Below are 26227 nucleotides of genomic sequence, written 5' to 3'. Positions count from 1 at the left end.
AACATGTGAGACACAATCATGACAAGAATGTCCAACATTATATATTGTGCGAATACATTCTAAAAATGTAGGCGATACAAAAATATTGCCCCCCTTTCAGTTAACACATTGTACAACTTCATTTTGCTCTGATCACAGCCACAAGAGTTGATTTATGTCTATATACATTTTGTGAAACTTGAAACTGAAATATTTGCCTATGCTTCCTTACAAAACAGCTCAAATTCCTTAAGATTTGATGACAAACATTTGTGCACAGCATTTTTAAAATTATTGAGGTTTGGACTTAAACTAAGCCATTCCAACACAGTTATACAGTTAGTCTTAAACCATTCTATTGTAGATGTTGCTTTATGTTTAGTGCGGTTGTACTGCTCGATGGTGAACCTGCTCCCATCCTCAGGTCTCTTGCAGATGCCAACAGATTTTCGGCCAGAATCGCCCTGTATTTTTGTCCATCCATCTTCCCATCAAATATACCAATCTTCCTTATTCCTGCTAAAGAAAATCAACCCCAGAGCATGATGCTGCCAGCACCATGTTTGATTGTGGGGATTGTGTTTTTAGGGTAATGTGTAGGGTTACTCTTAAGCTGAACGTAACGCTTTGCATTCAGCTCAAAAAGTTCAACTTTGGTCTCATCTGACCAGAGCACCTTGTTCCACATGCTATTTACGTCTCCCATGTGGCTTCTTGCAAAATGTCAAACAGGCTTTTCATGGCCTTTTAGAAAAGGCTTTCTTCTTAGCACTTTTCCACATAGGTCAGATTTATGCAGGGTACAACTAATAGCCTTATGCATAGCTCAGCTGTGTATGCCTGCAGGTCAACTAATGTGATCATGGGACTCTTGGTTGCTTCTCTGATTATTTGTCTCCTTGTTTGGGCCAAAAGTTTGGAGGGACATCCAAGTCTTGGTAGGTTTGCAGTGGTTATATTATTTCTCCAACAGGATATTATTGCTCGCACAGGAAGTGTGTAAATGTTGCAAAATCTTCTTGTATCCTATTGCTGCTTTGAACTTTCTAATAACTTGAATCCATACCTGCCTGGTGTGTTCTTTGGTCTTCCTAATGCTGTCATAATGCTTCATAATGCTGTCTGTTCACGTGCATTTAAACTGAGAAATTAATGATACACAGGTGCACTTGATTTGTGATTTTAAGTCATTGGATCATTCAGAAGTCATCAGGGAACACCTAGTCAGTTGGCTGAGCTGAGAGAATAAGGGGGCAATAGTTTTGCAAAACCTACTTTCCAGTTTTTTCATTGTTTGTATGATATCAAATGTTGAAATAATTTGGTTCCACTTCACGTTTGTGGCTCGCATGTTGTTGTTTTTAGGAAAAAATTTCAGTTTTTTAGCTTTAAGTTTGAAGCCGCAAATATGGCAATATGTCAAAATGTTCTTTGCTGGGCACTGTATTTGTTATGTTCAGTAGTAGTGAGAAAACGTGTTGCTCACCTCTTTATTGAACTGATCTTCTAATGTAAGAATCTTACTTTGAAGATTTGTCACCAAGTCCTCCAACTGAGCTCTTATCTAAATATTTAATACAAACAATGGAATTTGCACTTCAGTGGTGTTGTAGGACACAACAATTGGAGTCTTACTAATGTAACAGCAAATAAAATAAGGAATTTAAAGTGACAGTTATCAATCCAGCAGTCCAAATGGGAGAGTGGGCTGGCGTTGACCACCTGCACAATGATGAATAATAAAATCTCCTTCCAACCCACTTAAGCTGAGTCAACAAAGTCTTCTTTCATGTCCGGCCAGCGTGACTGATTTTCATCCGGATGGATACCAACCAAATTTTTACACTACACGTCAAATTACACAACACATCAGATTTACTGGCGCACTTACTTTTGCATCCTCCTGTGCCACCTTTTGAAGTGCGTTAAATTTGTTGGAATGTTGCTTTGCAGTCGCCTCTAGCCTGATGTTGTTAAGCTCCAGTCTATGTTAAGTAAAAAAATACACAATTAGTTTCAGTTTAACAGTGTTTTACAATGCTTTGCATATGTATTGCCGCACCCAATAACTTTTCGACTCATTGCCATATTTCTGGCTTTAAACTTATGGATAAAATCTCTATGATTCAATATGTTGTTTAAGGTTGTTGTCCTGTTGGAACGTAAAACTACGCACTCTTCTCAAGTCTCTTGCAGACTTCAACAGAATTTCTGCATGAATTGCACTTGATTGGGCTCCATCCATTTTCCAGCAATTTTAATGATTTTCCCAGTACCTGCTGAAGAATAGCAACCCCAGAGCATGATACTGCCACCACCATGTTAGATGATGCCGATAGTGTTTTCAGGGTGGTGTGCAGTGTTACTCTCGGCCCTGAAGTTCGATTTTGGTCTCATCTAAACCAGAGCGTCTTGTTCCAAACGTTATTTGGGTCTCCCATGAGGATTCTTATAAATGCCAAAGGGGCCTTTTATAGTTTTCTTACAGAAAGGGATTTTTTTCTATCCACTCTTCCATGAAGGGCGTATTTATGCAGAGTCCGACTAATAATTGTTTTACGCAGATTGTCCCACCTCAGCTGTGAATGCCTGTAGGTCATACAATTTGATCAGGGGATTCTTGGTTGATTCTTTGATTAGTTCTCTCCCTGATTGGGCCGAAGGTTCAGAGGTACAGCCAAATCTCTGTAGGTTTTCAGTAGTTTAATGCTCTTTCCATTTTGACGTTATTGCTAGCACAGTGCTCCAAGAGATGTGTAAATGTTTCGAAATCTTCTTGTATCCCATTCCTGCTTTGAACTAGACCATATCTTTATCCAGAACCTGCTTGGTGTGTTCTTTGTTCATCATAATGCTGTCTGTTCTCCAGTTTCTGCTTTACAGACCTGAGCCCATCACAGAGCAAGTGCATTTAAACATTTAACTCACTCTATTTTTCGATTGTTAGTCATGTAGGTTGACATTGGATTATTTAGAAGTCATTAGGGAACTCAATTGACCGAGTTGAGAGAGTAGGAGGCAAATAGTTTCGCAATACCTACTTTTCAGTTTTTTAGTTGTATAGTACAAAATGTTGAAAACAATTGGTTCCACTTCATGATTATGTCTCACATGTTGCAGATTCTTAGAAAATATTTTCATTTATTTAGCTTTAAGTTTGAAATGTGGCAAAATGACAAAAAAAGTTCTTAGGAGGGGGCAATACCTTCGCTAGGACTGTATGTGGCAAACTTGGTTCTGTTAGTGTTTCTTGTGTGTGTGTTTACCCCTGCAAAGTCTCCTCAAGCTGCTTGGCATTCTCATTGGAGTTGGACGCAGCAGCCTGAGCTTCCTTCTGTTTCCGTAAGGCAACGTTCAGGTCTTTTTCTCTCTTATCTAGAAGGCTTTCTTGCTCTTTTATTTGTTTATCAGCTTGGAGACATTGGGCCTCTCTTTCTTGCAGCTAAATAAAGGAAAAGGCCTATTCATCAAGACTTAATTCATTCACTGCCATTGATGGGTAATTACATCACTCAAATCCAATATTATTATCCAATATTATGTAATACTTTCAGCAGTAATTTCAGAAAAATGTGTTTACAGAAAACAACTACATAATACCTTGAATTCCGGACTATAAGCCGCTACTTTTCCCCCCAAATTTTCATCCCTGCGGTTTATTCAGTGATGCGGCCAATTTATGTCATTTTTTTTGAGGCAGCCAGCGGCGCTCGAGTATATAAAGTAAGATTTAGACCGGTGGAATGTATGCGCCAAGAAGACTGCAACTTCTGAGCGTAAACATACCCTCATCATGCAATTTGCATTTGGAAAGGCTCATGACAAACCTTGCATGCTAAATGCAATCGGGCAGTCCGATATAGATGGAAACAGAGCTGCTACATGCATAGTGTTCCATGTGAGCGTAATGCTGGCGTGAATTGGGATGAGGGAGGATGGGACGTCATCAACATAAAAAAGTCTCTTGACGAAACTGATAAAGCTAACCTAAATGAAGTCATTTAAAAGTAGGAAGAAGAAATTGGTTTATCACCATCCTTCCAAATACGGTATGTGTTTCCTTAACAGTCTCGTTTGCTGGTATGCGAGCGTGTTGTTAGTAGCGTGAGGCTACCTGCCAAAGGCACGGTTTAGGATGAAAGTTATATTATTATTATTAAAGCTTTGAAAACTCTCTTGGTGTACCGTCTTTCTTTGTAAATATGTGTAATATGTATTTGCAACTGTATATGTTTGTAATTTATTTATTTGTATTTATTTGAGACACTTATTCTGAACAGGCCAATTAAAAAAGAGGGGCGGAGCAAATGCGGGCTGATGGGAATTCGGGTCTAGTAAAGGTGAGTTTTTGTGGACACGGCGGACAATAGTGGATATATATTTTTCCCACCCTTACCTTTGAAAATATACACTTTTTTCCTTGGATTACTATCAACGGGCACCCAGAATCTGCAGGTTTGCATCAAACATTAAGTACCTATATCATTTGGGGTTCATTTTGGGGGCCATGATTTTTATACTGTGTGCTTCAGTGAAGAACATTTAGTTTTAATTGTGGGACTTGAGGTTTTGTTTGGATTAATTTTGTGTTTGTGTTACGTTTTTTGATGTGGTGCATGCGGCTTATATACAGGTGCGGCTTGTGTATGGACAAATCGATTTTCCCCCTAAAATGTAATGGGTGCGGCTTATAATCAGGTGCGCTCAATAGTCCGGAATTTACGGTAATTAGGGCTTTGTTTTCCAAACTTACGCAAATTTAATTTAAATTGTTTGAAGTCAATCAATGTGTAGATTTGACTGCAAATTGTTTTTCTCATGTGAGAAAAACGCCCTACTTACTGTATAATGCAGTCGTTTTCTGTAAACATGTTTTAATGACGGTATTGCTGAGAGCATTATATATTAAATTTACATCTACATCCGTCAGAGGTAATAAATGTGTTAAAAAGCCGATATGCTATTGGCTGAACTACCCTCCCATGATGCCTTTTTTCATTCAGTTCAAAATATTGTGAGTTTCGGAAATACTTTGCAAGATGGTGCGATTCAATTCTATATATCTTCTGTAATGGATTTTAATTGCTATGGGACCCAAGGTTTTCGGTAAAGCTAAAGGAAGAAGGGAAATCATGATAACCATGAAAACGAAGCTTGCAAATAAGAAGAAGGTAAACACATTGTTACCCTTGCTAAGGAAAAGGGCCGTAACCAATGAATGATCTGGACGGTTATTGGGTATAAGGAGTATTTTAAAGCAAGGAAATATCTTCAGTCATGACGATCCTCCTTGACGGAAACTGAATTAATACAGAACAGATGAACTGCATAAATCAAAGGAAAATACTGCGTTGATGTTTTATGCGCCAGGCATTCTCAATTACCTTTCGCTTAAGCGTGTCATTGTCATGCAGAAGCCGAGTCTTTTCTTCCTCCAAATCGGAGCGATACCGTGTTCCGTATTCCAAAGAAGCTTCACTCTTTGACAGCTTCTTTAACAATTCGTCCAACTCCTGTTGAAGCAGCCTCACGCAAGTCTGTGCCCCAAAAACAAAACCCCAAGGCAAAATACTGTGATTATTAGAAATAGAATGGCGGTTGAAAGTACTGACGCCCTCAAATAACTTTTTGTCAAAATGTCACATTTCAAGCTTAAAACTTAAAGCTAAAAAACTGCAAATATGGATCAACAACATTTGAGAAACAGTTGTGAGACACAATCGTCAAGTGGAGCAGAATTATTTCAACATTTTATATCATGATTATAACAAAAAATCTGAAAAGTAGGTGTTGCAAAAATGATGGAACCCTGTTCTCTAAGTTCAGACTCTAGAAGTTCCCCGATGACTTCTGAATTATCCAATCTTGACCTAAATGACGAACAATAACAACCAGGGTCTCAGGTTAAATGCACCATATCTCAGTGATCGGCTGAGAGGTCTGGAGAAGGAACATACTGGAGTACTAACATCATTATGACCAAAGAACACACCAGGCAGGTTTTGAATGAAGTTGTGGAAAGGTTCAAGGTAGGAATGGGATACAAAAATATTCCACAACATTTACACATCTTCCGGAGCACTAGCAAGCAATAATACCAAAATGGAGAGAACATAAAACCACTGCAAGCCTATCAAGATCTGGTTATCCCTCTAAACCTTTGACCTAAACAAAGAGAAAACTAATCACATTAGCAGCCAAGAGGCCCATGATGGCATTGGATGACATGCATCCATATTCAGCTTTGGTTGGAGACAGTTGTTCTCAAATAGTAGGGCCGGCTCTCTGGGCAAAAGGGGGAGTGAAGTCTCTGTTAAGGGGGGTGCATTTTTCCTCTATAAGCTTTAAAAAATAATTTTAACTGCCGTAGAGATAAGTGCAACTGCATCTCCACTACACTAGGAGGCAGTGGAACTTTCACTTGAGGAGGGGGTCATGGTGCGCTACATGTTTTCCTTCATCCTATGGGGGGGCATGACAGAAAATAATTGAGAAGCCCTGGCATAAAACGACTATTAGTTATACTCCGCATAAATCTGCCCTTTAAGGAAGAGTGGTAATAGGAAAGCCCTTACTGAAAGAACAGCAAGGGCAACGCAAATTAACAAGTGGAACTTGGTGGTCAGGTCAGATGAGACCAAAACTGAACTTTTTCAGCTGATTGCAAGGCGTTATGTTTGGCGTAACGCTTTGAAAACACCATCCTCACTGTCAAACATGGTGGTGGCAGAATCACACTCTGCGGTTACTTTTCTTCAGCTTGGGGTTGTCCATCGATACGATGATGACCATCTTCTTTTAATTGTGAGTCTGCTGATGTTTGAAGAGTCCGATCCTGGATCCACAGATGCGGTTACAGACAGAGCATGTGAAGGGGGTGCTGGGGGGAGCAGGGGTGGCCTGGCGAGCATGTCTCTTTGCACGCTTTGCTGCACGGTGTTGCATGCGCTGTTCCTCCATGTAATCCACTCCATGTGAGCAGTGGGAGCGCCAGAGGTCTCGGCAGGAAGCAAGTTCCTCCAGTGAGGAGGGGTTTATCCGACATCTCTTCAGGATGTTCTTCATTTGGTCTTTGAACCGCTTCTTCTGCCCACCAGCACTGCGTTGGCCTAGATGTAACTGACCATAGAGGATACGGCGTGGCAGTCTGTGGCTGGGCATTCGAACAACATGCCCCAGCCACCTAAGTTGGCGTTGGGCCATAATGGATTCCATGCTGCAGCTGCCTGCCCTCTCCAACACCTCTGTGTGCGGCACTCTGTCCCTCCATGTGATGCCAAGGATCTTCTGAAGACATCTTACATGGAAGGTCTCGAGGCTCTTCAGATGGCGGCTGTAGATAGTCCATGCCTCACATCCATACAGTAATGTCGTGATACATACAGCTCTGTAGACCAGCATTTTGGTGTGGAGTCTAAGGTTGTTGTTTTGAAAGACCCTTATCCTTAGTCGACCGAAAGATGCTGATGCTTGCTTGAGGCGGCTCTGGATCTCATCATCCAATGAGCAGGTGTCAGACACTATGCTCCCCAGATATTTAAAGGTGGGCACCATGAGCAGGTGTTGCCCTGCTGCTGTGAGGGTTATTGGGTTTGGTAAGAGGTCAGCACTGGACTGACAGAGTACCTCTGTCTTCTGGGTGTTGATCGTCAGTCCCATTCTGGTGTATGCAGTTACAGCTGCCGAGAGAATGTTTTGCAGAGCCTCCGGTGTATGGGCAACCAGGGCACAGTCATCAGCATACTGTAGCTCAATGATGGTCTCTGAAGTCAGTTTGGTAGTTGCCTGTAGCCTCCTGATGTTAAACAGGTTACCATCAGCCCTGAAGTTGATGGTAACTCCAGCCTGCTCCTCCATCCTTCTACGTAGCAGTGTTGTAACACAGACGAGGAAGATGTTGAAGAGAACTGGAGCCAGCACACAGCCTTGCCTCACTCCAGTTTCGACGCCAAAGGGCTCTGAGCTGTGTCTTCCAACTACCACTCTGGCCGTCATCCCTGAATGGAACTGTGCAAGAATGGTGAGAAACTTGGGTGGACACCCAAATCTCTTCAAGACTTGCCACAGTAGGTCCCTGTTCACTGTGTCAAATGCCTTTGAAAGATCGACAAAGGCGATGAACAAGTCCTTGTGCTGCTCCCGGCATTTCTCTTGGAGCTGACGTGTCACAAAGATCATGTCGACTGTTCCCCTGTCCTTTCGAAAACCACACTGTGACTCTGGGATGACGCGTTCCGATATTTTGGAGATGAGTCTGCGGAGCATGACCTTGGCAAGGACCTTTCCAGCAGTGGCCAACAAAGAGATACCCCTACTGTTGGAGCAGATGGATTTGTCTCCTTTATTCTTAAAGATGGTCACAATGTTCGCATCTTTCCACAGTTGCGGGACACACTCTCGTCTCCACACCTCTGAAATATATTGAAACAGTGTCCGTGTACAGAGGTAGCCTCCTACCTTGAGAAGTTCAGCTGGGATGTTGTCAGGTCCAGGGGATTTATTGTTTTTCAGGGTTTTGACTGCATGCAGGATTTCATTGAAAGTTGGCGGGAGGTCGAGGTCTGGCAATGTAGGATGTTCAGGGAGCTCTGAAAGGACAGTTGGGTCCACTGGGGTGGGCTGGTTGAGCAGGGTGTTGAAATGCTCAGCCCACCGCTCCACTATCATAGCCTGATCCTTGATTAGAGATGTTCCATCAGCAGATCTAACAGGTGCCAGTGAGCAGTGTCTGGGGCCATAGATGGTTTTTACTGCATCATAGAAACTGTGCATATCGCTTCTATCAGCGTGAGACTGGATTTCATTGGCTTTTGAGATCCACCACTCATTTTACAGTTTTCTGAGAGTTCTCTGGGCCTCGGAACGAAGGGCTTGCCATAGCTTTTTATGGAATTGAGATTGTGGGTTGTTCAGGGTGGCTCTGTGTGCCTTGTGCATTCTGTCCAGGAGGGTTGAGATCTCTCCGGCATTCTGGTCAAACCAGTCCTGGTGTTTTTTAGTTTTAAAACCAACGGTTTGGGCTGCAGTGTCAAAGAGGGTGGTAGATATATAGGTCCACTTCTCATCCATCCCAGCCTCTGACATGACCAGCTGCTCAATGTTTGCCAGCCTCTCAGCTAGAGAGCAACGGAAGTTGTCAAGGGTGTCGCTACTGGAGAGTTTGGCACAGTTGAGTGTCTTCCTCTTTGAACCACCATGACGTGCTAGGGGCCGGACATGCATTCTGACCTTTGTCAGAATCATGCGGTGGTCGGTCCAACAGTCTGCCCCACGCATAGCTCTTGTAATGAGCACGTCCTTCAGGTCAGCCCTCCTCACGATCGCGTAGTCAATCAGATGCCAGTGTTTGGACCTGGGATGCATCCAGGATGCCTTATATTTATTCTTTTGTTGGAAGATGGTGTTTGTGATGGTAAGGTTATGTTCCGCGCACAGACTAAGAAGTCTCATGCCATTGGAATTAACTTTTCCAATGCCATGGGCACCAATCACACCATCCCAGTTTTGCAAGTTCTTTCCGACTCTTGCATTGAAATCACCAAGCAGCATGATTTTGTCATTCCTCGGGATGTGACTGAGGATGTCATCGAGTGCCTGGTAGAAGCGATCCTTCTCTTCATCATTCGATGGCAGTGTTGGTGCATAGGCACTAACTAATGTGACATGTCTGCATTTTGCAAGTGGGATGCGAAGAGTCATTAGTCTTTCACTGACACCCACTGGTGACTCTGTGAGCTTCAGCAGTAGAGTGTTCTTAATTGCAAAACCAACTCCGTGAAGATGGTGTCCGCCCATGGGGTATCCCTTCCAAAAGAATGTATAACCCTCCCCCTCTTCATTGAGTGAGCCTTCCTCAAGGAGTCTGGTCTCGCTGAGCGCTGCCACATCCACATTATATCGCTTCAGCTCGTTGGCAATGAGTGCTGTTCTGCGCTGTGGTCTGTCCAGACTGGTATCCAGGAGTGTCCTTATGTTCCATGCTGCAATTCTAAATGCTATTGTTTTTCGACCGCATAGTGGAATGTCCCGACAGGCGCGGTTTCCTGTCCGGGTACTGTGCTGAGTGGGCAATCTTTAGGCCACCTTTTCTAGGCCTTTCCCCAATTGGGGTGAGCAGTGCGGCCACTAAATAGTGCTGCTCAGACGCACAGGGGTCTGCCGGAAACAGCTGCCACTCAATCCCAGCTGCTAACGACCCTTGCCCTGTGCCGCTGACGTGCAGAGGTCCAGCTAAGAGCTTCCAGCTCATTCAAACCTGCTCCCGTCACTGGTTACTCCATCGCCGCCAGACTTTTGTGGTCGGGGACTCAGGTAAAAGAAGATACCTGCGCAATGATGGTTTTTAAAGTGGCGTAAGGGGTGCGCTTTCCCCAACGCCACTATCTTGATTGTAGAGAAGATGGATCCAGTGGCAAGGGAGACCCTAGACGACCGGCATCTTCCCACAACTGCAGGCGGCTGCCGGAATCCAGGTCTGTGGGAAACCGCCTCAAAGCGTGCCGCCACCAGCTTTTGGGATCACTCTTAGTCTGGACTCTACCCTTCGACCTGTTCGGCTTGGGTAACCCTGCCAGGAGTACGAGACTCCCGCCGACATAGCTCTAGGGGTCATTGAGACGCACAAAGTGCCCCACCACGATAAGGTGGTGATCCGTCGGGGCACACTTTTCTTCAGCAGGACTCAAAAGATACTTAAAGTTGATGGCTGAAAATTACTTTTATACTTAGGAAAGCGGGCTAAAATATTCCAAGTCTCCAAAAGTAAGATGTTATCGGTTTTCGTAATAGGTAGGAAAAAACAATTATCGTGCATCCTCACTTTTACGAATCTCTTTATGTCGCTGACTTGTGATGAATATGGATAAATGCTTCAAACCAACTGTTTGACATCTTACCTGTTTCTCTATTTTCTCCTGTTCCAATTTCCGAACAAGACTTTCCAGTTCGGTCGCCTTACAGCTGTGCTCCTTGAGTGCCGACTGCGCCTCCTGAACCCTTTTCTCAGAATCGCTTCGAAGCTTGAACAGTTTTTCATTAAAATCGTTTTGGGAATCTCTCAAGGCAGCCTCATTCGCAGCAGCTTTGCTGCGACTCTCCTCCAGCTTTTGCCGTAGTGACGTGACTTGTATCTGAGCTTGGTTCAGATGCTCCTGAGCACTGTCCTGATGCACAACAGCTCGAGCAGCAATCTCCTTCTCAGCCTGAAGTGCGGCTTCGAGCTCCTTGACGTGTGAAGATATCTGCTCGCGTTCATGCTGGATGTTGCTCAACTGCATGGTGTTCTCCATTAATTGGACCTCGTATCGGTGGACGTTGGCTTCCACGGTGCTGGCGTGCGCCTTCATGTCTGACAGCTTCTGGGATAGTTTGTTGAAGGCTTCTTGATGACAGGATACCTCACCTGGAAGAGAATTTACGTTATACAGCGCCTTGTAAAATTATTGACCACCCAACCAGGAACTTTTCAAAATACTGCGATATTTCGGGCTTTTCTAAGAATCAACATGTCAGACACAATCTTGAAAATTAAGAAAAAGTATTAAACATTTTATATTGTACTAACAAATTGAAAATTGCAAAATTGCAAAATTGAAATAAAAAATAAATAAATATAATATATAAATAATTAAATGATAAATATAAAATAAATTTAAAAAAAAAATTGAAAGTATCGGTCTTCTATAGGATTTAGGTCTGTACTTCGGCTTGGCCATTCTAACACCTTAATATAGTTGGCTTTAAACCGTTCCATTGTAGATTTTGTCCTGTTGGAAGGTGAACCTGTGCCCGATGCTCAGGCCTCTTGTTGACTCGCACAGATTTTCTGCCAGAATCACGCTGTATTTGGCTCCATCCATCCCTTTAACTCTAATGATCTTCGCAGTCTCTGCTGAAGAAAAAAAACCCCATGGAGTGATGCTGCTACCGCCATGTTTGACAGTGGAGATGATGTTTTCAAGGTAATGTGTAGTGTTAGTCTTAAGCCAAACGTAACGCTTTGCATTCAGCCCAAATAGTTCAATTTTCGTCTCATCTGACCAGAGCACCTTCTTCCACATGTTAGGTGTTTCTCACATGTGGCTCCTTGCAAATGCCAAACGGGTCTTTTTCTCGTATTCTTGGGATGAAGCTTAGAGGGATGGCCAGGTCTTGGTAGATTTTCAGTGGTTTTAATGCTCTCTCCATTTTTATATTATTACTCGCACAGTGCTCTGGGGAATGTGTAAATCTTGCAAAATCTTTTTGGATTCCTTTCCTGCTTTAAACTTTTCCACAACTTTATCCCGGACCTGTCTTGTGTGTTCTTTTGTCTTCATAGTGCTGTCATAATGCTTCATAATGCTGTCTGTTAAGTTGTATTTAATAGAGACACACATATGCACTCTGTTGTCATTATGTCAACATTGGATCTTGGCTGGGCTGAGATAACAGTAGGGGAATATTTTTTGCAACACCTACTTTTTTTTTTTGCTAGATATTAAAAAAAATGTTGCTATAATTATGTTCCACTTCATGATTGTGTCTCACATGTTACTGATTCTTAGAAAACGTTTTCATTGTTTTAGTTTGAGGCTTAAAATGTGGCAAAATGATATAAAGTTCTTAGGGGGCCAATACTTGCCAGGTATTGTAAACACGAATAGGCAAACATATACAGTATATTGGCTGGGAATCGAACCCGCATGGCAGGCAAAAACTATTCCACTAAACTACCTGATACTGAAATCGATCGGGGGTCTATGTGAAAATGCCGTCAATGTGCATTTATGCTAAATCTCTCCTCGACAAACGTCCAAACAATGAAGCCAAAATGCGCCAGCCAGACTAGTTCACTGAGGGCTCATTCAGTTAGTATGGAATTTTTTCCTCCACTTTCGTCCAAACCCTTTTGGGCAACTCCGCAACTTATTTCAACACACTTTCGTTGCTATTGTAAGGATGTCACGTTGACACGCGTGCTTCAAAGAAATTCAAAATATAAACTAGCCAAATGCCCGATTATCCAGTAGAATGAGCTAGCGCATTTTGCAGATAGACATATGTCGCGGCTACTGATAGGTCATTTTGAGCTTACGGCACATGGGACGACTGACCTGTGGTCACGTCTATCTCTATGATTCAAGTCAAGTCAAGTCACATTTATTTATATAGCCCTTAATCACAAAAATGTCTCTAAGGACTGCACAGGATTACAATTACAAAATTGCACAATTACCTGATCCTAAACCCGCATGCGGGCAAGGAACAACTCAAAAACCTCAGTTTGAGGAAAAAACAGAAACCTCGAGAAAGGACCTCACATGTGGTAATGCCCCTTCCAGGATTGACCAGGGTGAATTACAATTAGCATTACTGTACACAGAATAGTAAACATTAGGTAAGATGTTGAAGATGTCCGGAAAAAGCATGAAACCAACGACGCCCCCAGCCTGTAAACTAGTCCAGAAAGTTTATGACGGCCATGACGCAGCTTCCCATCTCTGCCAGCTTGTAAATTCAGGGCTTGACAGGGCTTCAGGTCAGACGCCATGCTCAATACGCGCTAGCTCTTTTTCCTTGAATGACCTATATTTCATGTTGACAATATCTGTATTATTTGTTATTGCAACATCCTGGAATGGGGATGACCTCATGTGCAGTCCCTTCTCATGGTTTCTTCATGTTCCTCATGTTGAGGTTGTTGAGTTTTCCCTTGCCCCTGTGTAGGTTTTAGATCAGGGGATGGTGGAATAATAGTCTGTGGTTTGCAGTAATCTGTGGTTTGTGCAGCCCTTTGACACTCCTTGTGATTAAGGGCGTCACAAATAAACAAAAAACTTCTCAAACTTCTCAAACTCTGCAAAATATCACAATACCTAGTGTCTGAAACTCATGACAAAAAGTCACCGGACACCAGGGCAGACAACTCATAAAGTTGCCTGCCCCATTTTTCACAACTTGAAACACAATAAGACGACTAAACGCAAAAAAAAACCCATTGTTGCAAAGTATTAAGGATTGGTAATCACATATAACAGAACAACTCTTTAAAATTTGGTTTATTATAAATCTACTTATAAAATTCATTGCATGTATATGACATCGCTGTTTTCCATCTGCCATCAGTATGTACCGTATTTTCCGCACTATAAGGCGCACCGGGTTATAGAGCGCACCCCGAAAAAATAGGTTTTGGTCCTATATTTGACATACATGAGGCGCACCGGATTATAAGGCGCTACAATGGGAACGTCGACAAAACAGTCAGATAGTTCAGTCAAACTTATTACCCCCTAACATTCCGAAAGCTTGCAAAGAAGCAAATACGTGTCGTAGACACGTGCGGATGCGGTGTCCGTACGATGTCACTCAAATGCATCGTTCCAAATATCATTCGGAAGGTTAAAGTCTTGGGATTCAAGAAATGCCAACCATTCCTTAGTTTTTATTTTATTTTTCGCTCGCAACTTTACTGTGCATATGACAATAAACACTTGGAATTGAGTTTAATTTAAAAATAGACACTCCATTCCATCAATTATCTGCACCGCTTATCACAGAAACATCGAGTTCAGTCTGAAACAAGATACTGGGAAAATATATAGCCGGAGTAGCTCACCCAAGTCGTTGTGTTCAATAATAATGTGCAACCATGGTCCTCTTATAATAATAATAATAATAATAATAATTTCCTTTATATTGTCATTCTTTGTAACAATGTACACAGACCGAAATGTCGATAAACCTGACCCGTTGTAGCGAGTCGATGCAGCCGCAGCCAGAGGGAGTGTAGTAAATCCAGGAGAGTAAAATATTTACAAATACAGTACAGAATAGTAAAATACTGTTTCCTCTATGCCGTAGTTCGACCTAACATTCTATTCACATTCATCTTTTTCGGCCAATTGCAGGCTTTGTTTTGCCCCTTTAGCCTATGTGAGCCTGTAAATGATAAAAAGGATCCGCCCCCTTTACCTCCGAATAACTTTAGCCAATAGTGATCGATTCAAATGATGATTGACGCATTGGTTAGCCAATGAAACGCCGGTATATAAATACCAGCATACACCGCGGACTACTTCGTGTTCGGGGAAAAATCTAGTCGGCGGCTGCTTGCATTAGTTGCAAGACTTTGCGACTTAATATTGATCCATATATAAGGCGCACTGTATTATAAGGCGCATGGTCAGCGTTTAAAAAAAATAAAGGCTTTTAGGTGCGCCTTATAGTGCGGAAAATACGGTACCTGTATTTACTTATCTTCATTCATGCAATGTTTGCGTTGCGTCGTCTGCTACAAACCACGTGAACTCCTCTTTCCACGATGCTTTTAATGTACGTTTACGTTTTGTAGCGTCATAAATTTAGTTAACTTCTTTCTACTGGGGCTGAGGTTTTGGCTTGATTCCTTACCACTTTACCATTTTTCTTGTGTTCTCTGTGCGTCTACTTTGGAAAAGGATATGCAAATGCACGACATTCTGAGGCTCGGGAAAGTCCGGAAGCACGAAGTTATTTGATGCAGGCTTCTCATTGGCTGCAGAGTATGCAAATTTCCAAACTGAACGAACATTTCGAATTCGGAATAAAGCAAACGTTTGTAACAAGCTACCATTCCATCCTGTCTAAAAAACTTTCTTGAAAAAGTTTTCGGCTACCAGGGCATAGACGTTTTGTAAGTTGTACGCCCGACGTAAAAGATGCAAGCCCCTGGGTTCCGGGCAGATGTTATTTCAGACACTGCAATACCCCCTCAAAACATGTTCTCCTTGGACCCAAACGATTTACGTAGGTCACACATTTTGACTTAAAAACAACGAATTACGCTGAAAGGAAAGTTTCATGCCTGTAATTTGCATTATTCCAATCAGCGCCCAGGAAACAGAAAGCAGTTACTTGATTGGTTTTAGTCTAAAGGCGCTTGTAAATAGAAGCCAAAATACCATATAATACACAATTATCTGTAGCACTTATTAATTTAAAAAAGTAATGTAATACAGTACTCACTTGAGAGACGCTGGTTGTCCTCCTTCTCTTTCAGAAGAGCTTTTTCCAAGTCGGACCGAGCTCGCTCAGCCTCAGCCAGGCAAGTTCGGCTCATCCGCAACTCCGCCACTAAGTTGCTTTGAGCCTCCTGCTCGGCCTCCAGCTTGCAATTCAACGAGGTAACCCTGTTGTTCCAATCCAGATCGTTTTGGTTCTCGTTGTCGTAGTTGAGTCGAAGTTCCTGCTGAAGATCTTCCAGCTGCTCTTTGAGCTCCTCGTTCTCGTTGGCGAGGTTTCTCTGTTTTGTGTTGCTTGCTGCCTGCAAGCTTTCAAGTTCAGCTCTCAGTTGCTTCTGAAAATAAAATAATTCCTCTGGATGCCTAATTAATCCAATGTGAAGACTTTGAAATTGGATGAGGGTTACCTCAATATTTTTGCATCTTTTGCATTCCTCTTCCATCTCTTTCTGCTTGTAAAGATGATTGTTGACCCTCTGATTCAATGCATAGATTGTGTTTTGATTCTTCGCCAATAGCATTTCAGCTTGTAGATGATCTTCCTTGAGCTGGGCAAATTAAAACAAACCCAGCAAGTATAATAGACTTTGAACAAAATTATGATACAAGCTTTTTAAATACATTGCCTGGCGAAAGTATTGGCCCCTCAAGAACAGGCTTCAAACTTAAAGCTAAAAAACTGAAAATATTTTCTAAGAATCATGTGAGACACAATCATGAAGTGAAACCAAATTATTTCAAAAATTATATTATATTTACAACCGTAATTACACATTACCATAGGTTTCTACACCCCGCTATACAGCAAATTCATATCACGAACCCAACCTTGTACTTGATGTTTGCCAGATTCCTTTTCAACTCTGTGTTGCTTTGCTCCAAGATATGATATTCCATTTCCAGTTGTCTAACGTTCTCTCTAAGAGGACAATGATGACCACTTGATTTGTGAAAACAGCGCTCATCCACATCCCACAGATTCTTCCTAGGGTCTGAGTAATAAAAAAAATGCATTAATGAGGTTATACAGTGTCTAGCTTTAGTGATATTGCCACATTTCAGGCTTCACACTTAAGGCTAGAAAACTGCAAATGTATTCTAAAAATCAACAGCACATATGACATAATCATGAGGTAGAACCAAATTATTTCAACAATTTATAGTATATTTACAACAAAAAAACTGAAAATATTGACCCCCCCCCCCACCCGTTCTTTCAGCTCAACCAACTTACCAACCAAGAAAATTAGGAGACAACTAATCCAACAAGCAACAAAGAAGCCCAAGATCTCATTGGTATATATAGGGATACACAGCTGAGGTGGGACAATCTTTGCAAAAGCCAACTATTCGTTGTACTCTGCATAGATTTGCTCTTTATTTGAGGAGTGGCAAAAGGAAAGCCCTTTCCGAAAGGATACCATAAAAAGGCCCGTTTGGTGTTTGCAAGAAGCCTTATAGGAGACACAAATAACATGTGGAAAAATGTGTGTTGGTCAGATGAGACCAAAATTGAACTTTTTGGCCTGAATGCAACGCCTAACGTTTAGCGTGAGAGTAACACTACACATCACCCTGAATACACCATCCCCAATGTCACAATATGGTGGTGGCGGCAGCATGCTCTGGGGTTGCTTTTCTTCAGCAGGGACTGAGAAGATAGTTAAAAGTTAATAAGAAGATGGATGGAGGCAAATATAGCAAAAAATCTGTTGGAGTCTGCTAGAGACCTGAGAATGGGGCACAAGTTTACTTTCCAACAGGACAACTACGCTTAACATAAAGCAAAATCTACAATAGAATGGTTTAAAACTAACAATGTAAAGGTATTATAATGGCCAAGCCCAAGTCCAGACCTTACATCCTATAGAGCAGGGGTGGCCAACCCGGTCCTCAAGAGCCGCATGTCCTGCATGTTTTGGAGGTTTCTCAGGTGATGCAAATTTTAAGATTGTTTGCAAGCTGTGCGGGGGCTTGATAATGACCCAGGTGATTGGGATCACCTGTATTTGAACAGAGAAACTCCAAAAACATGCAGGACATGCGGCTCTTGAGGACCGGGTTGGCCACCCCTGCTATAGAGCATTTGTGGAAAGGTCTGAAAAATGCTTATCACAAACTAGCTCCATCTGTCGCGACCGGAACAAGCAGTGGACCAAAATGCGTACATTTCACACAATGCTTTATTAAGGGAACAGGGAAGTCAGGCAGAGAGGAAAAAAACAACAGCGATCCGGTGCTTGCAGGGCAAGAGGACTGGGAAGCCCTCGAGAACGAAGCGTGGTCAGGGATCAGAACAGGAAACAAGGGACAAAATTGAGCAGGATACAGGAACAGGTCGGGACAGACGGGAGCCAGAGTCGAAAAGTGCTTGCCTTGCATGTGCTGAGGTTCGCTGACAGACTGACAGGAGTGAATATTGTGTACATTATAACCTTATCTTCTTTGTTCCTTTATCTTCTTGGTTTTCTTTTATCCTCACTGTTAAGTGACACTGGATTGCCACGCCCAATTTCGCTGTCACAATATGTTCAACCCATTTTGTAACAATGACAATAAAGGTATATTCCATTCTATTCTATTCTAAATAGGAGGAGGACTAATTAGGGAACGACTGCTGGGGCTGAAAGAGGGAGCGCAGGTGAGGGCAATTGTCAAATCATGACACCATTAACCTTAAGGAACTTGAGGTGCTTTGTAAGGAAGAGTGGGAAATTATTTTAATTCCAAAACTTCTATAGACATACCCAAAAAGACTTGTGGCTGTGATAGTATCAAAAGGAGGTAAAAAGTATTAACTCAAAGGGGGCCAATGTTTTTTGCGAGGCCTTCTTTCCACTTTTTCAATATACTCTGTTGAATACATTTGATTTCTTTTCACGATTGTGTCCAACATGTTGGCGATTTTTAGAAAATATTTTCGAGTTTTTTATCTACAGTATATGTTTAAAGCCTGGGATACGGCAATAAGTCCTAAAATGTATTAGGTGGGGCAATACTTTTGGAGGGCACTGTAAATTAATAACACAATGTTGCTTTATAACCAGCTCTACCTGACGGGTCTCTGAAGGCAACGTCAGAGTCATCAGAAATGCCAAGATCATCTGAATCTCTGGAGAGCTCTGCATCCTCAGTGTTCTACACACATACACACGTTTGCAATTTCGAGCAAAAGAGAAAATGAAAATCTAATATTGAAACTTACACGGTTAGTGCTGGGTATTCTTTTCAGACAATCGGCGGATCGCCACCTGGTATCGACAAGCACAATGAAAAACGTGGTTGCAATGAAATTTCTTCCATCTTTTTAACCTGAAACATTCTGAAACGTTGTTTTAACTAGCGTAAAAGAAGTACAAGTACTTTGCCCCTTTCTGATTTCTGTGTTTTTTTGCATATTTATCAATCACAAAAGTTTCAGATCACCAAACCAATTTTAATATCACACAGAGACAACCCAAAATGCAGTTTTGACATGTTGGTTCCATTTATTAAGCCCCCCCCCTAAAAAAAATCCAGACCTATATGGCCCTATGTGAAAAAATAATTGCCCCCTGAACCTAACAGCGAGTTGGGCCACCTTTGGTAGTGATAACAGAAATCAAACGTTTACAATAAATGGTAATGAGTCTTTCACAATGTTTAGTTTATCAGCCACTAAACAGACACCGCACAAAAAAACTGAAAACTTGTGCCAACACTACCTCATACGAATATAATGGTACTCATGTCTATGTTCTTGCACATGTCGACTGCATTACGTTTACTGCTCACCTTGCACAATGTCTGACCATTTCCTTTTTTCTGCACTATGATGTCTATGTTTGCACCAATGCATATGCTGACTATTTTTGCACTATGATGACTTTGCACCAAATGCAATATTGCACAACCTTACGATACCAACGGTATCACAACACTGTATGTAACATCCCACATGCCGACATTTCTTGTGTAAATACCATGTAAATTATAACTATAGCCTTATCCCCCTTGTTTTATAACCTTATCTTCTCTGTTCCTTTATCTTCTTGGCTCATACCTCACTGTGAATGTGTAAAACTGGAGTGTCATGCCCAATTTCGTTGTCACAATATGTTAACCCATTTTGTAACAATGACAATAAAGGTATATTCTATTCTATTCACTTCTGAGAGAGGTTTGCCAGTGTGCCCAGTTTTCTCCATTTGTGGATAATGGCCCTGGCAGTGGTTTGCTGGAGTCCTACAGCCTTGGAAATGGCTTTGGGACCTTTTCCAGACTGATAGATTCCAACCCGTTTTTCTTTTTCTTATTTTTTCTGCAACTTCTTTGGATCCTTGCACGTCAATTGTGGGTTTGAGATTTTGTAGCATACTTTTCTTAGTCGAGCGCAGGGGTCAGCAACCTTTACGGTGCGGAGTGACCCTTTTAAATGTCATTGTAAATCAGTGTGCCACACCAAGATTAATGACTCGCACAACATTTTTTTAATATCCAACAGAGCTGTCATTTTACACCAGTCCAAATATACAAGAATGACATCACGTCACGCTGTCCCGGCGCCGATCGAAGGCGACACATCACATCGAGTTCTCATAATTTTCTTCATTTTATCGCTTTTCTTTATCTCTACAACCTACTCTATTGTGCAATATTCTAGAGAGGAACTACTGTTACTATGCCCTGTGGATATTACGCCTTTTAACCCCCCCACTTTTATCGGATATTGACAATTTCAGTGCTGAAATTAGGAACGAGAGTCGTCGGGTTCGAACCCGTAATCGGGAGGAAGAGGCGGACTATTGGTGAAAGCTGGAAGAAGAAATGGACGTACTCCTATTCCTAGTATAGTGCTTGCTAACGTTCAGAGGCTTTATAACAAAACTGATGAGTTGTTTATGAGGATACATACCCAGAAAGATTTGCGTGATTGTAACGTTCTTTGTTTTTCTGAAACTTGGCTAAAACCATCACATCCAAATTCCTTAGTCCAGCCGCCGGGATTTACGATTTTCTGTCAGGATCGGGACACAGATATCACAGGTAAATCCGGAGGAGGCGGAGTGTTTTTTGGTGAACGACAGCTGGTGTACGGATGCTCGGATTATATCCAGTGGATGTTCTGCCGATTTGGAATACGTGACCATTAAATGCAGGCCTTTCTATCTTCCTCGTGATTTCTCATCAGTGACCCTCACCGCAGTATATATCCACCCCAGGGCCGACGTCGATGTCGCATTAAAAGGATTAGCAAGCGCTATATCCAAGGACGAAAACAAGGATCCCAACACCCTATCCATAGTATTAGGTGATTTCAACAAGGCCAATCTTCGTTCCGTACTACCAAACTATAAACAACAAGTCCCATGCCCAACCCGTGGTGACAAGATCCTCGACCACTGTTATTGTCCAGTGAAGCAGGCGTACAAATCTGTCAACCGGTCAAGTCTGGGGAATTCTAATCACTCCACGGTACTACTCATACCCGCCTACGAACAGCAGCTCAAGCAAGTTCCACCTACCAAACGTACCCATCTGACCTGGTCACCAGCTGATGTGAATAAACTGCGTGGATGTTTGGAGTGCACGGACTGGGAAGTACTCAAACACGGGAATGACATCAACGAGTACACTGACACGGTGTCGGATTACGTACGTTTCTGACAGGAGCTCTGTCTACCTACTACGTCCAAAACTCAGTACTACAATTCAAAACCATGGTTCAACAAGTCCATCCGGAAATTGATCGTTGCCAAGGACGCCGCCTATAGACACAAAGACTCGGACCCTGACGCTTACCGCCAAGCGAAATCAGCGTTGACAAAGGGTGTTGAAGCTGCCAAACGTTCATTCCACGATAGGGTAGAGGTACAATTCGACACTCAGGACTCCAGAGCTCTATGGTCAAACTTGAAGCTCATAACTCAGTACAAAGGACCAAAGAAGACTATTGGCAATGTGGACGCTACTCTACCCGATCAGCTCAATGACTTATGCCCGATTTGACAAGGACAATGGTAGTACTCCAGTGCCAGCCCCGGTGACCAAGGAAGACAATCCTTTGATCATCAGTGAAGAGGAGGTAAGATGTGATTTTGGGAGGTTGAAAGAAAGGAAATCACCAGGCCCCGATAAACTCTCACCCCGCCTTCTCAAAGAGTGTGCTTCTCAACTTGACCCTGTCTTTACTGGTATTTTCAATTGGCCTTTAAGTTCTGCTACTGTACCCTCGTGTTGGAAGCGCGCTACAAATGTACCGGTCCCGAAGAAAAACAATGTCTCATGTTTGAACGATTATAGACCCATAGCACTCACGTCAGTGATCATGAAAATTTTCGGCGGCAGTAGCTCGGGAGGTAGAGCGCTCGTCTTGGGATCAAGGGATCCCAGTTCGAATCCCGGCTCGTCCGTGTTACATGTCGAAGTGTCCTTGGGTAAGACACTGAACCCCTAATCCTCGAATAAGCAGGTTAGCGTCTTACATGGCTGCAATACAAGGCCGCTATTGGGAAATGTGGAGCACATTATAAAGCGCTTTGGGAAGCCATTGAGTTAAAAAGCGCTATATAAATGCAGATCATTTCATTTCATTTCGAGAAGATCATATTGAAATTCATGAAGTCGTTTCTACCATCGAATCTAGATAGGTACCAATTCACGTATCGTGCTGATAGAAGTTTAGATGATGCCATTTCAATTGGTATTCATGAGATTCTAAGTCATCTTGAGCATAAGAATTCATACGTTAGGGTTTTATTCATAGATTTTAGTTCGGCTTTTAACACTATCATTCCTTCTAAACTGCATTTTAAACTTCTTCATGACCTCAATTTTCCCGTTTTACTATCAAATTGGATTTTAGATTTCCTTCCCAATAGAGAACAGTCCGTTCGCATTGGTGAGAAAGATTCATGTTCTATTGTCCTCAACACTGGTACGCCTCAGGGCTGTCCATTGTCTCCAACTTTGTTTTCCCTATTCACACATAATTGTCAACCCAATTCTGACCATTCACTATTCGCTAAATATGCAGACGACACCACGGTTACTGGCTTTATTTCAAATGGAGACGAAACTGAATACCGAGCAGGAATTGATTCACTTTGGTGTCATGAGAGTAATCTGTTATTGAATGTAGGTAAAACTAAGAAGATGATAAGAGATTTCCGTACTAAGCTTCCCCCGCATGTGCCACTGTCAATTAATGGTAGTGAGGTGAAACTGGTCCATTCATTCAAGTTTCTGGGTACTTACTTGTCAGCTGACCTCACATGGACTGTCAATGCTACTGATATTCTAAAGTCAGCCAGAAAAAGGCTCTACTTCTTTCGTCAACTTAAATCATTTGGAGCCCGTCAATCCATTCTAGTCAAATTTTATTTTATCTCTCTCTCTCTCTCTCTCTCTCTGTGAAGCGCCAGGCAAACTCACACTGAAAAACCCACGTAAAGCCTAACGTAAATCTTTTAAATAACATGGCGCACAACTGAAGATGTCAAGATTTCAGGTAAATGCGCTTTAAAAAAAAAAAAAAACATTATTTGGCCGTGCGCTCGCGTGCCACTGGTTAACCCCCTCGCGTGCCACTGCTGGCACGCGTGCCATAAGTTGCCGACCCCTGGTCTAGCGGATTCAATTTAAGTGATTTCTTGATTCAACACAGGCGGTGGCAATCAATTTTGGGTGTAGCCTGTGGAATTTGCCTAAGCTTTCCCAAAAGTGTGGTTGGTACCGATTATGGCTAACCTGCATTGGCTCCCAGTTAGCCAAAGATGTGACTTCAAAGTTCTCTTAGTATTGTACAAAATCATACATGGACTTGCTCCCTCTTATCTTTCAGATCTGATCTGCCACTATGTCCCGGTCCGAAGCCTACGATCTGAGAGTGCTGGTCTTCTGATGATCCCGAGAGCAAAGAAGTCTTCTGCTGGTTCGAGAGCGTTCTCCATCCGGGCACCGGTGCTGTGGAATGCTCTTCCCCCTGAGATTCGATCTGCAACCTCAGTGGAAATGTTTAAATCTAAACTTAAAACTCACTTCTACTCCATTGCATACGAATAACCTACTCCTCTTGTCGGTTGAAAATAGTTTGTGTAATATAGTGTAACAATCTGTGAAGCCCTTTGAGACTCTTCGTGATTTAGGGCTATACAAATAAAAATGACTTGACTTGACTTGACTTACATAGGGATGGGTCTGGCCTTGATGCGGCGAGGGGGCTTGCGTGTTCCAGTGGAGAGCGATACCGTCGGGAGCTTGCTCCTGGTAGGGTCACCCATGGCGGGCCGGTCTCCGGGGTAGGTTCCAGACAAACAAAGACCCCAGCGTGTCGGTACGCTGTGAGGTGGCAGCCCCACCAACCGACTATCCTGCGGAGGGCTAACAACTAACCCAGGAAAAAACCCCTTTGTTATGAAACTGACCAGAGAAAGAAACCGGACTGACCAACACGGTAACGGACCCCAGACTGCCCCTGACCAACGAGTACGGATCGACCTTAGTCATAAGACCCGTGTCGCCACCTGGAATGTCCAGACACTCCTTCGCCCCGGAGCTGCCACCCTGCTGTCCAGAGAGCTCTGTCGCTATAACATCACCCTGGCAGGGCTCTGTGAAGTACGATGGCAAGGCAATGGTGAAACAACAGCTGGCAACCATTGCTACATCTGGAGTGGCCCAGAGAGTCGGACCGGCCATTACGGTGTGGCTCTTGCCATTCCAAAAGCCCTCCGGAGGTCCCTCATCAGCTGGACACCCATAAGCGACAGACTGTCTGCTCGCTTCCTCCACCATCACGGCAAGATGACAGTGATCGTCGCCTACGCCCCCACCGATGTCGCTGATGAGGATGCGAAGGATGCGTTCTTTGACCAACTCCACCAGGCTGTCGACCAAGCCCCACCACACGACGTCACCATCATCCTCACTGATGCCAACGCCACTCTATCGAGCAATGATCGGTCCCCCGGCTCACCTGTCGGCACCACCTTCGTTGAGAGCACAACAAACGACAATGGCAATCGCCTCCTCCTCCTCTGCCACCAAAACAACCTCTGTGTTGCTGACACCTGGTTTCCCCGGAAACGCATCCATCACTGGACGTGGTACAGCCCAGATGGCAGAACCAGGAAGGCATTGGACCACATCCTGATATCACGACGCTGGAAGTCGTTTGTAACCAACTGCCGGGTGTTCAGAGGAGCACAGCTTGGCAACACAGACCATCATCTGCTTGTGGCCCAGCTCAAGCTAAAGCTCCGAGCCAACCAGCACAAGACTCTGCCTCGCCCCGACTCCTCCCGACTCAGCGACCCCAACATCGCCAGAGACTTCAGTTGCTCCATCCGCCGCACTCTCGATGCCCTGGCTCCTGACAAGCTGACAGACTGGGCGGCCTTCAAGGAAAGTATCCTCCAGTCTGCTCACAATGTCCTCGGACGCCCGCGATCCTCCCCAAGAAAGCCCTGGATATCAGAGAGGACACTCAACATCATAGACCAGCGGCGTGAGGCCCGGCTCCAAGGCGACCTCACGGAGTATCGGAGACTGAACCGCCTGCGCAATGTGGCCATCGCTGAAGATAGGGAGAGGTTTTGCCAGGCAGAAGCCCAACAGCTTGAGTCCGCGGCCAACAACAACAACATGAGCCGCGTATTCAGTCTACTACGCCAAGCCCGTAGCGGCCCACACATGAAGACAGCCCAGGTAAAAGACTCAGACGGCAACCTCATCATGACAGAAGCCAATTACCTCGCGCGCTGGAAGGAGCACTTTAGCCTCCTCTTGCAGCACAGCACCATCCCAGCTGATCCCACCCTCCTAGTGGCTGCAAACACGGCAGCTCCTAGCGACGCCTGCTGCACAGACCCTGTAACACCCGAGGAAGTGAGAGCTGCTCTGAAGAAGCTGAACACCAAGAAAGCCCCCGGCATCTGTGCCATTACCGGTGAGATGCTCAAGGCCGGCGGTGATGGCATGGTGGAGTGGCTAACCTGCCTATTCAACCAGGTGTGGGAATCGGAGCAGCTGCCCACCGACTGGACCAGAGGAGTCATCATGCCCTTCTAGAAATGCAAGGGTGACAGGCTTGTCTGTGGAAACCACAGAGGTATAACCTTACTCTCCATCCCGGGCAAGGTCTTTACCAGGATCTTGCTCAGCCGTGCCCTTCCAGCAATCAGAAGCTGCCGCCGTCCCCAGCAGGCTGGCTTTATGCCCAACCGCTCCACAACGGACCACATCTCTGCCGTCCATTTGCTGATAGAAAAGACCCGTGAATTCCG

General features: G+C 43.5%; 1 protein-coding gene across 5 annotated transcripts in view; it reads right to left on the bottom strand.

Moving 5' to 3' along the window:
• The window catches only part of LOC148353494 (uncharacterized), a 74298-nt gene that overhangs the window by 7810 nt on the left and 40261 nt on the right, over positions 1-26227 (bottom strand). For all 5 annotated transcript variants that reach the window (XM_088351266.1, XM_088351264.1, XM_088351262.1 and 2 more), the window contains 10 exons: positions 19168-19213; positions 19016-19100; positions 16791-16954; positions 16370-16510; positions 15967-16297; positions 10875-11380; positions 5364-5516; positions 3246-3421; positions 1871-1964; positions 1466-1543 (listed from right to left, as the gene is read on the bottom strand). In XM_088351266.1, coding sequence (XP_088207392.1) covers positions 1466-1543; positions 1871-1964; positions 3246-3421; positions 5364-5516; positions 10875-11380; positions 15967-16297; positions 16370-16510; positions 16791-16954; positions 19016-19100; positions 19168-19213 — 1774 coding nt within the window. The remainder of the gene's footprint in view (positions 1-1465; positions 1544-1870; positions 1965-3245; positions 3422-5363; positions 5517-10874; positions 11381-15966; positions 16298-16369; positions 16511-16790; positions 16955-19015; positions 19101-19167; positions 19214-26227) is intronic.

The sequence above is a fragment of the Urocampus carinirostris genome, chromosome 13, assembly GCF_059441175.1.
Source record: "Urocampus carinirostris isolate Australia breed hairy pipefish chromosome 13, RoL_Ucar_1.0, whole genome shotgun sequence".
Lineage (NCBI taxonomy): Eukaryota > Metazoa > Chordata > Actinopteri > Syngnathiformes > Syngnathidae > Urocampus > Urocampus carinirostris.
The sequence above is the reverse complement of the archived record's forward strand: the minus strand, read 5'-3'. Positions and strand labels throughout refer to the sequence as shown.